We start from the raw sequence: 14,306 nt of genomic DNA on the forward strand, positions 1-14,306 counted from the left end.
TTTTATGTGGACAGCTGAGGGAAAATGTACTATGTACAGCCGGGCTACAATAGTGGATGTATGATGGCTCAATCAAAAACCCAGGGCTTAGTCAGTTATAATAAATCGTTGTGGTTCTTCGCGGCGCCATTTTATCTGGGTGTGATTGCCAGCAGCGCCAGATGTCGGCGGTTGTTAGAGGGCTCATTTGAGACAACTGGGGCTTCTCTGAGCCTAGAAGAAGTCGTTACACCATTCAGTGCTAGGTACACGTGAGCTCAGGTATGAAGCCACTATATGCAGCCCCGTCAGTGCTACCCAAAGTCTGAGCCTTCATACGCACCCAAGCTCTGTCCAACCACCCCAAACGGCCCCCTCAACCGTGGCTGCCCGCCTGCTCACCATTCCCTTCCAGAATTTCGACGTCCCGGGGGGAACTAACCCTCCCAACCCCCAGAGAAATCAACGTACTAAGCACCCAGTCCTGGCATCGTCGTGTCCCATCCATTGGTGCAGGCTTGCCACCAATGACTTGAATAACCTGCGGATGTTGTTGCCGATTGAGGTCCGCCAAGCGACATATCCCCACAGCCTGTAGGGTGGCTAGATTGACTTGGTCGGTTCCGAGTCGGGGAGCAAATTGGTACCAGAGTTTATCTAGGTCTATGAGTCGAACATTGAGGAGGTCGAGACACCAGTAGATGGTTGGTGGATTGTGAAACCCCAGTGCGGGCGATTGTTTGGGTCTTCGCCTGACCCAAAGACAGTGATTGAGAGCTGGTATGTCACTTATCTAGCTAAATTGTTGTTAGCTGGCAGTTTGGTACCTGGTAGGGTCGAGAATATCTCACTTGGAAATAGTGGGCTTTGTATATATGCTCATGATCCATGTGGATGCCTGGAAAGGTTGTCCCCTTCAGGAGGACCCCGTAGGTTCACCAATCATCCTGTCGTTCCAACTGATCTCCGTAGACGTCTTCGCTTCAATATGGACGCCACGAGCTCACTAGGGCGATATCGAAGAAATGAACAACAACCTGAAGTGTACGGTAGGATGCAATGAATAGGAAGACTTAAGAGTTAGCATCTTTTAACGCCGAGAGACACCAGCATGGCTCTGACCCGGGGACCCCTCTAGCAAGAATAGATGAGACAAGCTGGAGCTGGAACTGAACTGGAACTTAGATCAGCACCAAACAGTACTCTACTGCCATCGACGGCAACTACCAATTCAACGTGCCCCTCCCGAAAGGCTTATAATGAATGTATCATAAGAATCCATATCTTGTATGTTGGCTTCACATACTCTACTCATTAGTATACCGAGGATCAAGTTCTCGTAAGGCCCGATTTGGCCACTCCAGCCAAATCGCCCAGTCTGGACCTAGATAGCTGCTGATGGCCTCGATCATGAACCGGCCACCATCACCAAACAGCCATAGGTGTCGGTGCCAATAAACAAGCACGGCGTAATGCGCTAGAATTACCAGAGCCTCTGGCCGTCGTAGTGCCAAGTGTTCAACATATTCCGGGGTAACCATGACAGACCAACCAGTGACACCGTTGACGCTCTTTACCGACCCCCTGATGGCTGCATTTATGGAAACCTGCAGGGCCTGAAGAGCATGTCGATAAGTGGAAGTGATCGCATCACCTAATTTAGCCGTTTCAATGAGGTTCAAGAGTCTCGCGCAGTCGGGCCCCAGTTCCGTGTTCCAGTCGAACATGATCTCTCCGTTCTCGAGTGGTGACTTTAAGATCGACTCGCGAAGCATGCTCCATGTAGGCCCGGATATCACGACGCGAATGCCCAGCTGTAGTTTGAAACAGTGTACAAGTCTCTCGAGGAATTCGTCAAAGCTAGTATCTTCCCGGTGGACCAAGACGTCGCAAAGTGTGTGCATGCCGAGAATGCACGAGAAGAGGAACAATGGGACACAGGTCTCCCTGTTAACATCGAGGCGCATCTGATTATACATCCCTAACGCATGCGTTTGTAGCTGAGCTGCATACCGTCGGTACCGCTTTTGGTCTTCTGAACGTACTACACTCAAGTGCAAAGCACTCAAAGCAAGCATTTCGTTCATGAGATAAGGCGTTGCAATTATTGTTCGCTTCACATCCGCGGAGTCAATCCACCCATTCGTTCCCTTGCTGAGAGAGCGGAAAGCGCACTCAGCGTTGAAGAAAAGCTCAGCATGGAGCATATTGACTGGTGGATTGTCAGAAGAAGAGAATGGGTCTGCAAGCCGACCCAAGGGAAGTTCATCCGGTACCAGTCCAGCTGGTGAAGGGGTCGATGATTTGCTGGATTGAGAGCGCGTTGCGCGGATGAACCGATCCGCGTATTCGCATGAGCGTTCCGAAGAGCGGCAATTGGAGCATATCGGATGTTTCTCGTCGCACTGCACCTGTCAGTCCGTAATGACATATTGACCAGATCAAACTTACTTTTATGTGGCGCCGCTTGCATTCCAAGCAGCCATTGCGCGACTTTGTATGTGTTCTACGCGGCATCTTTACGATGGCTGAGTCGAGTCGCGAAAGCGCATCTTCCAGTGCACATGCGCCTGATGTGGCGAGGGGGAATTTCCCCTTCCCACACTGGAATTTTTGACGATAAGCTTAAATTGTGGCCCATTTAAAATTTAGGACGGGATCCATGAGGGCCATGGTAGCTATTTTCAGCAACTGGGAGTCGGGGATCCAGCGAAAGGTTCCACCGGCGAGATAAAGATGGGATCCAACGCAGGCGAAGTGGAGGAGGGCCCTGCAATCCGCGTATGCACGGACCATATACAATCCACTAAACCATACTCGGTAATGTCTTCAGGGCGGATTGGCCCCGACGCCTTCGAGAAGCGGTTCTCTATACGCGTATCCAGCTGGGGACGAAATTAGCCGCTATATTTCTATCAATTCTTTCACACCTCTCTTCTCTTCTCACGGTACCGCCACACACGCAATGACATCCTGCAGACATATAAGTCCAAGATGGACGCAGAACAGATCTGCTCCAGAAACCAACTTATCTCCATACCCGACCCCATAGCAGCAGGACTCGAAGGAAGAGAGACCAGAACTCACTCATCATGGCAAAACTAGAACCTTATGTGCCTGGATACTACCTCTGGAATTATATGCCATCCATTCCAGCGGCAGTCATCTTCATCGTCCTCTTCCTGGGAGCCACCGCCGTTCATTTCTTCAAGCTATTCCGATCACGAGCATGGTTTAATATTCCCTTAGCCATCGGTGGAATATGTATGAGCCATATACCTCTGCCTTGTCAACCGCCCATATGCTTACAATAAAACAGTTGAAGTGATCGGTTACATCGCCCGCGTCGCCGCTCACGAGCACACAGCCGATCTCATCCCCTTCTCTATACAGAGCGTGTTCATCCTCCTCGCCCCCGTTCTCTTCGCAGCATCAGTATACATGACCCTCGGACGAATCATCCACAGCGTCAATGCAGGGCAACACTCTCTCATCCCTCTCCGCTGGCTGACAAAGCTATTCGTCATAAGCGATGTTGTTTCCTTCCTCGTGCAGGGCAGCGGAGCGGGCTTAATGGCAATGGAGTCAATGGGGACCCTGGCGAAAATTATCGTCATCGTCGGTCTGGTTATCCAAGTGGTCATGTTCAGCTTTTTTATAGTTGCCGCAGCTGTGTTTTATCTGCGCATGCAACAGCGTCCGACACGCGAGGCGTTGGAAATGCCCTGGAGACACCATATGTACACACTCTTCGCTGTCAATTTTCTGATCCTGGTTCGATCGATCTACCGAGTTGTTGAGTACGCGATGGGCAATAATGGGTACCTCTTGTCGCATGAGTGGCCATTGTATGTCTTTGACACGGTGTTGATGTGGTTCGTTATGGTGATTTGGGCTGCGAGGTATCCTGGCAATTTTCAGATGGGGAAATCTGGAATGGAGCTCGTAGCTACCCGGGATGATGAGAGTGTATAGGCTTGATTTTGGTTTATGTTATTGCGTTTTATGTGTTACGATTGTGTTTACCATCCCATTGTGCTTTGGTATGTACTCCAATTGCTGGGCCCGGTTATGGACAGTCTAATGGGTCCGTGAAGATATAGATAAGCCGGAATATGAATGCCCTTCCTTTGTTCATCATTGGTCATGGAAATGCATCAATCCAGATTCTTTGGGCAAAGACCAGAGCATAAGCTCTACACTCACTAGCCAAGCCCATTACTACCATCCACTCCCACCAACACATCCTTCCCCTCCAACCACCCCCTACACTTCGCATACAATGCATCCCTCTCCGGTCCATGCGCATTCAAATCCACCCTCACCTTCACCCCCACCTTTTCCTCCGCCCAGGCCAAATACCGATACCCACTCGGAAATCTCTCGATCTCTTCCTCCGGCACCTTCAGCACATACCCCGGATTCACCGGCACAAGTCGATCCTTATCAAACAACAAAGTGAAGAACACCACTCCCCACCTTCCCTCTCTCTTCTCCAGAAAGAAGAAAAACCGACAATCAGCATCAACATCCGTCTCCACACCATCAATGTTGAACCGCACCGTGATAGTCACTTTCATCTTACCCCCGGCACGGGTTAATGCCTCGTCAGTCTCGACCGCGCAGCCGAGCATCCGGTGCAAGATGTCCATGAATTCAGGGCCGCGGGCGAAGGCGTCCTTCGAAGATTGGAGGAAGCTGTCGATGGGGCCGCTGTGCCAGGATGTGGTTATGTAGGCGTCTGGGAAGAACATGCTGAGGTAGTTTTGCCATCTTGATTGTAACTGCTGGTGAGTGGTGGTTTTGTATTAGGGGAATGGAACATGGCTTACTCGGCTGCGTCACGGTAGCTGCCCCATCCTTCGCAGATCTCGCGGATTTTGAACCGCTCAAGGGCTTCTTTGTCGAGGTCGGTCCCGTGGGAGTTGTTTCGGAGGGCGTGCGGTGCGTAGGTAGATTTGGGAGGTTCGATGGTTGGGCAATGGTCTTTTGTGATCGTCATTGTTAGCTTTCTGTGAATCTCGACGAAGATGTGTATGAGGTTGGTTGTAAGGGAAGGTATGGATGATACACTTGCCGGTTATATACAGGCATATAAATTGTTATTGAACTGCCAGGTTAGATTGCATGTTATCATTTGTGAGCAATTAATGCCATGAAAGCAGGAAGCTGAGCCCTGATGCTAAAGTTTCAGCGAGCTATTTGGGTTGGTAGCTTGTTTCCGACCGACACTCTAACCAACATGTTTCATGGGAGTCTTGATGGACCAAGGATAACATGAGAAGATGGTTGAATGCTCCAATCATAGCCTCATTCAGGAAGAGCCACTTTAATGTATGCTGTAAGAGCAGGCAGAACTTATGTGAAAATCCAACGAACCCAGACCTGGAGGCTAAGGCACAACTAACCCTTTGGAAGATATGATGGGGATTGATCAAGTTACCCATGGCCCCGTAGAGCATTGCTCTTGGATGGTTGGTACTACAAACAGGTCATTTACAGGACGAGATAATGTAAATAAAGGTGGCAGGTGACTGCCTGCCTACAGAAGCGAGATGAATTTTCCCACGTTGGAGTTGCTGCGTTCTTAATAAAGTCGAGATTTGGCCAATGCAGCCCAAGACCACAACTCTTACCACATCGTCGGCTTCCTAGAGATGTTATGTCCTTATATTGGTCCCAGCTCTTTTTACTTCCCATAATATATTCATTGGTGACAATTTTTGATTCTAAATTAACATAAAGGCATAACAAAGTTATCCTAAAGCCTGCCATTCAGTTTGCTTCCCTCTCAAGATAGGAAACCACAAGCCATGTTGTTCATTCTGGTGCTGGGGGAGATCGAATGCTGCGAAGGAACCAATTGCTGTAGACATGGCAACTACTACATATTGTAGAACCGAGGTACTCCAATTGCAGGTAAACCCAGACAGGGGATGCTTGCAAATGAAGCTGCACTGACCGGAACTAGGTATTAACCGATCTCTGTACAAGGGGATCCTAGTGAATGGCCTCTTCCAGACTAAGGTTCTCCGTGTACCAGAAACCGCTGACTCCTACCTTACAGAGTTAAGCAGTCCATAAATTTGGTGTTGGACTAATGCCTACCCCTCTCAGTGGTCTATTGCTAAGTCACAAGCTCCAATCAAAGTACCGCATACCTTATTCAACAAACAGGGACTATTGGAGGTTCCATACCCAATGCTATATTATCTTGTCTCAAATATTAGTAACTGGGTATGTTTCTATATGATCAAGCGTGATGTACCCCGCAAGAGATAGCCATACTGCATGCTTTGGATCATACGTTGGACATCTTTGGTACTGCGTGGCAGCGTTCATTGCCGGGTTGACATGAGTCATGGCGGGCTCTGTGCACGACTGACCTTGAATGACACCTTTCAAGATGTGGTAACTTTGAACGGGTCAAGATCCGGATCACGAAGAAACGGGTTGGATGGCCTGTGCATGATTTATGCCCCTTGTTGACCGTGGTGCCCTGCAGGATGGCAGCTAGCCAAGACATGGGCAGGACCTTGGATGCTCCTAGATCTCTCGATTGCCCAATTTCTCGATCGAAGTAATTTCGATAAACTTCAATGGTAAGACATGGCCGAGTCATGAAGGTAGTGGCGTAACGGACCGAAAGCTGATCCGAGATCGCCAGCCCGAGACTATTGAACATTGTCCCTTTCAGGTAATATTGGAAGTTAGTGGAACGGCAGCAAGGCCAGTCAATGACATGCGCGACAATTGCCAAGACCCGGGGTTTCGCCGACCGTTTGCGAATGCCAAAATTAAGTCAATTCTTAAACTCCGTCTCGGCTCTCGAGGGGTCACTGAGTAGATACTGCATCTCCTCACCGCCGCTGAGATCTACTGACTATCCAGCAGTTATTGCTGTTCTATATACAAGTGCCAAAACGTCCCCACCAAAGCCAAAAAAATAGATTTCAGATGAAAGCAAACGTACTCTATAGTGGCACCTGTTAGCGCCATGTTTGCCAAATCACCCGTCCACCTGGACTATAAAAAAGGTTGATTAAACGCAACGTGTATATCTCCTGACCCTCATCTCATTCATGCAGTAACCCCAAGGCCCTCACCCCCGGTCTTGTGGTAAGGGGGTTTGGCGTCCACGGCGTTGGCCGCGTCGAACCGCCAGACACCGCCCGTCTTATCGCTTTCCAAGGACGTGATGCCGAGCATCCTTGCGAGTTGCCAGAATCCATCGTCATCGCTATCATTAACGCGCTTGAAGAAGCGTCGGTCCCACTCGCGGCCCTCAGACTTCTCAACCTTGCGAAGCTCGCGCTGGGCGTTCTCAATCTTGGTCTTGGCCACGGACACGGCGTCCATGTCGCCCCGCTCAATGCCCACCGCAACGTCCCGCCATGCCCGCCGGCTCTCATACAGATCCTGCTCTTCGATGGGTGCCAAAGTCAAAGGGGTCGTCTTCGTGTCCTTAACTGAGAATCTGTCCACTTCGTGCTTCCGGGAATCCTTAATGACAAAGGAGTCCGACCACTGTCCATCGACGGTATACAAAGGTCTCTTCTCGCCCTCGTTCTCCTTATACAGGATGGCGCTGAACGTGTTCTTCTTGCCGCTTAACCAGCCCTTGCCGGAGTAGTCAATCTTCGCCACGTAGCCAGTGCTGCTGGCAATGCGGGTGGACTTCTCCAGTTCGACAAAGGGCGTTCCGTAGATCAAGGATTCGATGTGGAGGTGTGGAAGGGTGATCAGGTACCTTTCCTGCTGAGCGGGGTCATTCCTGTCCGCACCGGGCGGGGTGAGGGTCAATAGAGCATGTCCGATCTGCTTGATCTGGATGGTGCTGGAAAAGGACGCCTTCTGGGCATTGTATCCTTGGAGCTACGTGTTCAACCTCAAGTCAGAGTCCCACTCTTCCAAATAAGTCCGAAATAACCACGTACCTCAACGCCGTGCTTCTCGTTCCGGATGGCATAAGCAGTGGCCGGGGGATGGTGGCTGGCGCGGTCAGTATGGTTCGGGCATGTGTCCAGAGCATTGCCGCCTACCTGACTTGTTCACTAATCAAAGTAGTCTCGCCCACATCCGCATCAGAGTCCCACTTTCCGAGGAACAGCTCTCCCAAGAAAGGGTTCAAGGGCTTCTTCTCACTGCCGAGCTTTTCACTGCGACTGCAGTACTGCTGGTGGAGGGTGCTGAGGAACCATTTGAGAACAGCCAAAGCTCTCTTCTCTGGATCAGCCTCTCTCGCAGCGGCCACGAACAGAGCCGGGTGTTCTGCCCAGTAGGCGGAATATTCGGTCAAGGAGGTGGAGGAAAGGATAAAGGGCGGGGCGGTCAAGGAGGAAAGATCTCCATTGAAGGAGGCGATAGACTAGAGGAAAGGCGCAGGATCGGTTAGTCAAAGCCCTGAGAATGATATCCATGGCCTAGGACTAATTGGCCGGGGGGAGGATCTGGTCTTTTCCGGCATCATACCTTAAGGAAACTTGTCCAGGAACCTTTGCTGTGGGCGGGAACGCCGGATTGTGGATCCTTGCTGGAACTCATTTTGTGGCTGTGAAACAATAACGATTACGGATAAGGGACAAGACCGCAGGACAGGTTAAGGATAAGCCCTGGGGGACAACTGAGAAGAAAGAAGTGGGGGGAGAGGGGAAGAAAAGAGGAAGGAAACGAGGCACAGGAGAGACGGACGAAGATGTCATGGGGGGGAAGTGGAAGAGGAAAGCGGCCGGAGGGCGATCGGGTCACCCACCAAACCCAGTTCAAGCCACCCGCGCGCAGGGGGGGCGCTTTGCGACGTCATGGGTGGCTGAGCTGGGCCCCGCGCATGTCCTTCGTCGTCTGTTCTTCCACTGGATAGAGACCAAGGGTCGAGCAACGACGAGCAGTGATCTAGATTATCACCCGCATGGTCTTCGTTGGTGGGTTTTACCAACTCCCACCGGCTCGCGTGCCACTTGTTTTAGCTCCATGGCGGAGATTTTATTGAGGCCAGCCACTTCATCATTCCTTCGGCCTACGGAGTACCATAGTAAAGAACAACGGAATTATGAGCGGGGGTAAGCGGCGAGGAAAAAGCAAGAAAAACAAGAAAAGGAAGGGCCAAAGGAACAAAGGATGAAAAAGTACAAAATAGCTTCTAATGGGAGGGGCCAAAGCAAGAGAATATAGTGACGGTCTACAGCTTCCCCTGACTTCGAAGGGCTTATCAGATGACTCGGCGACCGGGATGGGGCGTGAACTCTTCCGCTTCCCCGACAGCCAAGTTAATCGCTTCCCACGCACCATGGGACAGGTCCCTTTCAGAGCCTCTATCGCTGTACTCCAGATCCCGGTCCTATTCTGTCCCCTTTGTACCCTTTATTGTGAGAGGACCGTGCGTCCCGTGTCCAGCAATCACTCGCCCTGTGTGGTTGCAACTCTGCCGGTTACCTTTCCCGGTGCAGTGCGACCACTGGTTCAATGCCTCCTGGGTCGCTCAGGATTGACTGCAAACTACTGTGACAAAGAGCCCCAGGATAGTTGCTTCAGTCAGATGAGTGGTTGGGAGAGGTTCCCCGGAGTGTCCATGTTGACGAAAGCGGAACACTGACCTTCCTATTGAAACCTTAGAATGCTACGTGGAGTCTCCGCCTTTCCGACCCTAAGAAGGAGTAGGACTTCCCTCGACAACCGTGGCATGAATCGGTGTCCCTAGAAGCAGAGACACCCGTGATTACTCGTACAGGCGTACACTGATGACGACGGTGCTTCTTTTGGAGCGTCAGATCAGAGCAACACCCGTCATGTGGACATATCGATCATCACCGGTTCATCAAGGAGCCCTACTCAGGGACCATCGATGATTTTCAAGTAGGCTGAAACCAAGTTATATTGGACTGGGCGCGATCGGCCAGGCCAGGGCACGAGCTGTTCTTCTCCTGGCGCTCTGAAGCTCTCTGTCTCCACCGAGTTCACGACTCTAGGGTCGATTAGTAGAAATGGCCGACGCCGTGCAACCATATGCCACCGACCATAAGGTCCCGAAAATAGAAAGCACGGTACAATGGAATTGTCATTTTGCCCCTTTACCAACTTGGTCCTTTTCTCCGGAACGTGGCTGCTAATGCAGAATTATCCGCATGCCGTTGGCTGCCTAGGGTTTCGTTTACTGGAACCCCTGTGTCGATCCTATTTCCACCTCTGGGGCAAGCTACGGTTCCCGGCATCTGTCCCGAGCTTATGGTTGCCAAAGCGTGCTCAGCACCAACGAGCTACGAACACCATGGGCTTAGCGGCCAACAAGGTTTGATCCGGGGCTAGATTCGCGTGTGGATACCAGCAAAAATACTTCGGCTTTTACTGATCTGGGTGTTCGAGTGGTTTAGGGGCTAGATAGTCTGATGGTCTGGCCCTCCACACTGATGATAGTCCACCAAAATTTGGAGTCATTGTGACACCCCAGGTGGAAATGAGAGTCATTTACTTCCTGGTGCCCGAATCATTTAAGATGATCTCGGACCCATGATCCTATGTCATTGCCGGTTGTTTAACGAGACATTTACATGATCCCGATGCCTGGGTGCTATGGAGCCCCGTCTTCGTTGGACTTGGGCCATCAAAAATTCTTTTAGAGATATCCTTTCTTTCAATCTCTATTGATTGACTGGCTTTCTTTTTGACGCGCTGCCTGGCTCTAGACATCTATTTCTTAGAGAGAAAACATATTTATTTCCCAGCAATAGGGAACAATCGTATCCTACCCGTTGTGATATGAACCCTTTCTTTCACAACTGTCCAAGGATCCCAGCAGAATGTTTGACCAGAAATTCTTGAATTCGTCCTCAACCCTGGTTGTGACAAATGGACACCTGGGCGTCAGGTCTGATCATCGACCACCTCTCAACTCAACGATTACCCTCATTCAGGCCACCACTCGCGATTCAGACCAGACCTTGCCCCAAGAAGAAAACGACAGCCGCGAACTCGATGCGGATCAGTACACTCGTTTGTCGCATGTTCGAAAAATCATCATCGTTATCATTCTCTCATACTGTGCTATCCTTGGCCCTATCTCCTCCACTGCCATCCTGGCCGCTGTTCCCGAACTTGCCAGGACGTTCAATACCACTGGGGATATCATCAACGCCAGCAACGCTCTTTACCTAGCATTCATGGGGATAGCTGCCCTATTTTGGGGACCCTTAAGTCAGATCTCGGGCCGTCGTCCAGTGAGTGACACCCGACCCTGCTTTCCCTATATTAAGGTGCTAATGGTAGCTGTTCCTCTAGGTCTTCATCACGAGCTCCATTCTCTTCTTCCTCTTCACCGTGGCCACAGCGCTGGCCCCTAACACCGAATCTTACTTTGTTTTCCGCATATGCACAGCGTTCCAGGGCACTGCATTCCTAGTGCTTGGAAGCGCTACTGTTGGAGATATCTTCGAGCCAATGTCTCGAGCTTTACCATTGGGATGGGTCCTGTCAGGTACTCTGACCGGACCTGCCCTTGGTCCCTTCCTAGGGGTATGTTCCATCCACCATGCATACAAACTAAGTAAATTGTAACTTACCATTCCCTTCTTAGGGTGTTGTGGCTACTTTCCGCCCCTGGCGATACATTTTCTGGCTTCTCGCCGCATTGAATGGCTTTGCCGCCGTCCTCATCATTTTCTTCTTCCCCGAGACTATCGCCCACAAATCCAACGCCCAACTCAAAGGAAAGACCTTCCTTCAACAAACCAAACAACTCGGCAGCCATATTTGCCCCATCCGCATTGCCCGACTGGTCTTCTCCTACCCGAATATCTTCCTCGCCAGTCTCGCCGCCGGGACCTTAGTCTGGAACCAATACGCCCTTCTCACTCCCATCCGCTACGTCCTCAACCCCCGCTTCCACCTCACCACTCCCGTCCAAGCCAGCCTCTTCTACCTCGCCCCGGGCTGCGGCTACCTAGCCGGCGCCTTTGTCGGTGGCCGCTGGGCCGATCTCGTGGCCCGAAAATACGCCAAGATCCGCGGCCAGCGCATTCCCGAAGACCGTCTTCGCTCCTGCGTTCCCTTTATCTGCATCGCCACCCCAGCCTGCGTCCTCATCTACGGGTGGACGGTGGACCGAGAAGTTGGCGGGGTCCCGGTGCCCGTAATCTCCATGTTCCTTCAAGCTGTGGCCACAATGTTCTGCTTCCCAAGCCTAAACACCTACGGTTTGGACGTGATGCAGGAAAGTGGCCGAAGCGAGGAAGTCGTCGCAGCCAACTTTGTCTTTCGATATGTATTTGCCGCACTGGGGACAGGCGTTGTCCTTCCCGCCGTCCAGGCAATGGGAGTGGGGTGGTTTAGTACCATCTCTGCGCTGCTTTTGACGGCTGTCGGCTTTGCGGTCTTCTTGATTGCCGAGTATGGGCATCAATGGAGGGAGGCGGTTGATGCAAAGCTTCAGGCCAAAGCAAAAGCGAAAGGGGAGAAGAAGACCCCTGAGCAGGTATGAGCTTCTGTCATATCTTCAAAAAGAGAAAAAAAAAAGCATTTGCATTGATCGATAATCTCGAAAATGTCACGACTGAATCTGCTGCTTCTCCCGACTGCTCATTTCGAAAATTCTCCTGTAAACATTTAGCGACTTAGCATAGCTACTTAATGACCTGACTACTTGATCACTTCCTTGCTTTCTTTCTTCCAATCATTCTACCTATCACGTCTTACCTTACCTTAGTCTTTTATTACTCAGTTCCAAATATTCATAGAATAGATAGATTATCAACGGGAAACCTTAATGATAGTTTATGTTTTATGTCAAGCCCCCCCCCTCTTAAAAGCTTTGATGAATATGTCGTCTTAGGAAATTTATGTGGTACATATTGATATCCTTGATGTATACGGATAGTGGGTTGTTACTGGACTTTTACTAGTCGGGTTGTTTCCGCTATAGCTGAAATACATGGGAGCATTATGGAAGTAGATATGCTAGGACGTATCAATATGAGCTTTGATAGGCCATTGTATAAATTGCAGAGACTCGAATTGAGAACCACGATTTTGAAACTCAAGTTGTCCTATTGCTGAGTCTTCTATAGCACCAATCCCGGTTCTCAGAGAAGCCGGGTAGGAAGGGTAACCCAGCTGCGAAGACAGGATCGATGGTCCATATTTCGGCAATTTGCTTCTCTAGGGAAGGATCTTGACTCGAGGACAAACATGTCCCGTTTTGAAAGAGACTGGATTCTGGTAATGGGCCTATCCGGGGTGACAAGGGCTGTGCTCCGGACACAGTGGCAAAGGCAGGAGCAGAGCATCGAGGATGCTGGGGTCATACCCCACGCTCGAGGATAATGGCACCAAAATAGGCAATCAATTTGATGCGATCTGTTCTTCTTTGGGTAGGTTGCTAGAAAGGGACTAATGCCATCCGAAATGTTCCATCTTTGAGTGTACGAGGGACACGTAGTCCGCGGGTTACAACCACGTTAGGTTGTGCACTGGCCAGTTGCTCCAGAATTCTCATCCCACTTTCAATGGCCAACATTTCATTTGAACCGTGCTGCGGTCGATTACCTAGCCCTATTATGTTGATCAAAAGTGCCACAGCAGTGGCGAAGGCCTGAAAGTCAAGGGACTTGTAGCAGAAACTCTCTTCTGTAAGGCGCCGAATGGCTGTGTCACAACTTACAATATGTCTGGATGCCTCGAGACAGATCGAATGACGGTGATTGTATCTTTCTCATGGCCCCGACGCCAGCATGAGAGGCAGATGAGGGTTGCGTAGCATGGTGCATACACTCGTGTCTTACCTGTGGTAGGAATGTGCCTGAAAGCTATTATTGAAGCGCTGATATTCCCTAATTCGGGATAAATGGTCTGTGTTGCATGTATGATTGCGGGTGTAACGGTTGAGAATCCTTGATTCCGTTCATTGATCGCCTATTCGAGAAAGTCGGTCCATGGCAGTGGCGGCGTCGTCATCCGAAATGGATGTGCTGTTTACAGCTGCGTCGCTAATGCCATGGTAAAATCCTAGCTGACAACATTGAATAGGTTTCCCTGGATATGATACGGCATCGCCGTCAATGGCCTAGGAACTTGCTGGCAGCAGACCTAGCTGTACTTGATGCTGACGTGCCTAGACAATTGCTGCAACGGCTATCCCTCTGCCTTTCCTAAAGGTAGCATGGCACAAAGCTTCCGCAAATGGATCTCCCAGGCACCGCGCTACTGACTGCTGCTTTGATCTGCTATGTGCTGGCCTTGCAGTGGGGTGGAATTTCCCAGTCGTGGAGCAGCTCAACAGTAGTAGGAACATTGGTTGGCCTTGGCCTTTTGCTGATTTCCTATACGTTTATACAAAGCTG

General features: G+C 50.5%; 6 protein-coding genes across 6 annotated transcripts; 2 read left to right on the plus strand and 4 right to left on the minus strand.

Moving 5' to 3' along the window:
* Positions 1-312: 312 nt before the first annotated feature.
* On the minus strand, positions 313-929 carry BO80DRAFT_493138 (uncharacterized protein; the record flags this gene model as incomplete). The annotated part of the gene is made up of 4 exons (XM_025723798.1): positions 831-929; positions 675-756; positions 422-642; positions 313-387 (listed from the first exon to the last, which is right to left on the minus strand). The coding sequence occupies exons 1-4, from the start codon at positions 867-869 to the stop codon at positions 313-315; spliced, it is 417 nt and encodes a 138-aa protein (XP_025576041.1). The 5' UTR covers positions 870-929.
* Positions 930-1,225: 296 nt separating this feature from the next.
* Positions 1,226-2,694, minus strand: BO80DRAFT_380522 (Zn(II)2Cys6 transcription factor domain-containing protein). The gene is made up of 2 exons (XM_025716805.1): positions 2,431-2,694; positions 1,226-2,384 (listed from the first exon to the last, which is right to left on the minus strand). Exons 1-2 carry the CDS (start codon positions 2,494-2,496, stop codon positions 1,287-1,289), a joined length of 1,164 nt encoding a protein of 387 aa, XP_025576042.1. The 5' UTR covers positions 2,497-2,694; the 3' UTR covers positions 1,226-1,286.
* A 377-nt stretch (positions 2,695-3,071) lies between these two features.
* BO80DRAFT_329756 (RTA1 domain-containing protein) lies at positions 3,072-3,894 on the plus strand (the record flags this gene model as incomplete). The annotated part of the gene is made up of 2 exons (XM_025715175.1): positions 3,072-3,243; positions 3,299-3,894. Coding segments are annotated over 2 exons (768 nt in total), but the record flags the coding sequence as incomplete, so codon positions are not given.
* Positions 3,895-4,184: 290 nt separating this feature from the next.
* Positions 4,185-4,981, minus strand: BO80DRAFT_473518 (uncharacterized protein; the record flags this gene model as incomplete). The annotated part of the gene is made up of 2 exons (XM_025723168.1): positions 4,185-4,752; positions 4,812-4,981. The coding sequence occupies 2 exons, from the start codon at positions 4,979-4,981 to the stop codon at positions 4,185-4,187; spliced, it is 738 nt and encodes a 245-aa protein (XP_025576044.1).
* Positions 4,982-7,059: 2,078 nt separating this feature from the next.
* On the minus strand, positions 7,060-8,523 carry BO80DRAFT_434268 (OSBP family protein; the record flags this gene model as incomplete). The annotated part of the gene is made up of 4 exons (XM_025720860.1): positions 7,060-7,854; positions 7,917-7,971; positions 8,022-8,347; positions 8,452-8,523. 4 exons carry the CDS (start codon positions 8,521-8,523, stop codon positions 7,060-7,062), a joined length of 1,248 nt encoding a protein of 415 aa, XP_025576045.1.
* A 2,249-nt stretch (positions 8,524-10,772) lies between these two features.
* BO80DRAFT_405546 (putative MFS transporter) lies at positions 10,773-12,448 on the plus strand (the record flags this gene model as incomplete). Its single annotated transcript, XM_025717720.1, has 3 exons — positions 10,773-11,189; positions 11,251-11,484; positions 11,546-12,448. 3 exons carry the CDS (start codon positions 10,773-10,775, stop codon positions 12,446-12,448), a joined length of 1,554 nt encoding a protein of 517 aa, XP_025576046.1.
* Between the last annotated feature and the right edge of the window lie 1,858 nt (positions 12,449-14,306).

This window comes from Aspergillus ibericus, assembly GCF_003184845.1.
Source record: "Aspergillus ibericus CBS 121593 unplaced genomic scaffold BO80scaffold_16, whole genome shotgun sequence".
NCBI lineage: Eukaryota > Fungi > Ascomycota > Eurotiomycetes > Eurotiales > Aspergillaceae > Aspergillus > Aspergillus ibericus.

What these genes read in the sequence shown, in the direction of transcription:
- BO80DRAFT_380522 (XM_025716805.1), bottom strand. Translation starts at nt 2,496, where the DNA reads ATGCCGCGTAGAACACATACAAAGTCGCGCAATGGCTGCTTGGAATGC. An exon ending in GCAAGCGGCGCCACATAAAA is followed by an intron (nt 2,385 to 2,430) that starts GTAAGTTTGATC and finishes TGACAGGTGCAG; the next exon opens with TGCGACGAGAAACATCCGAT.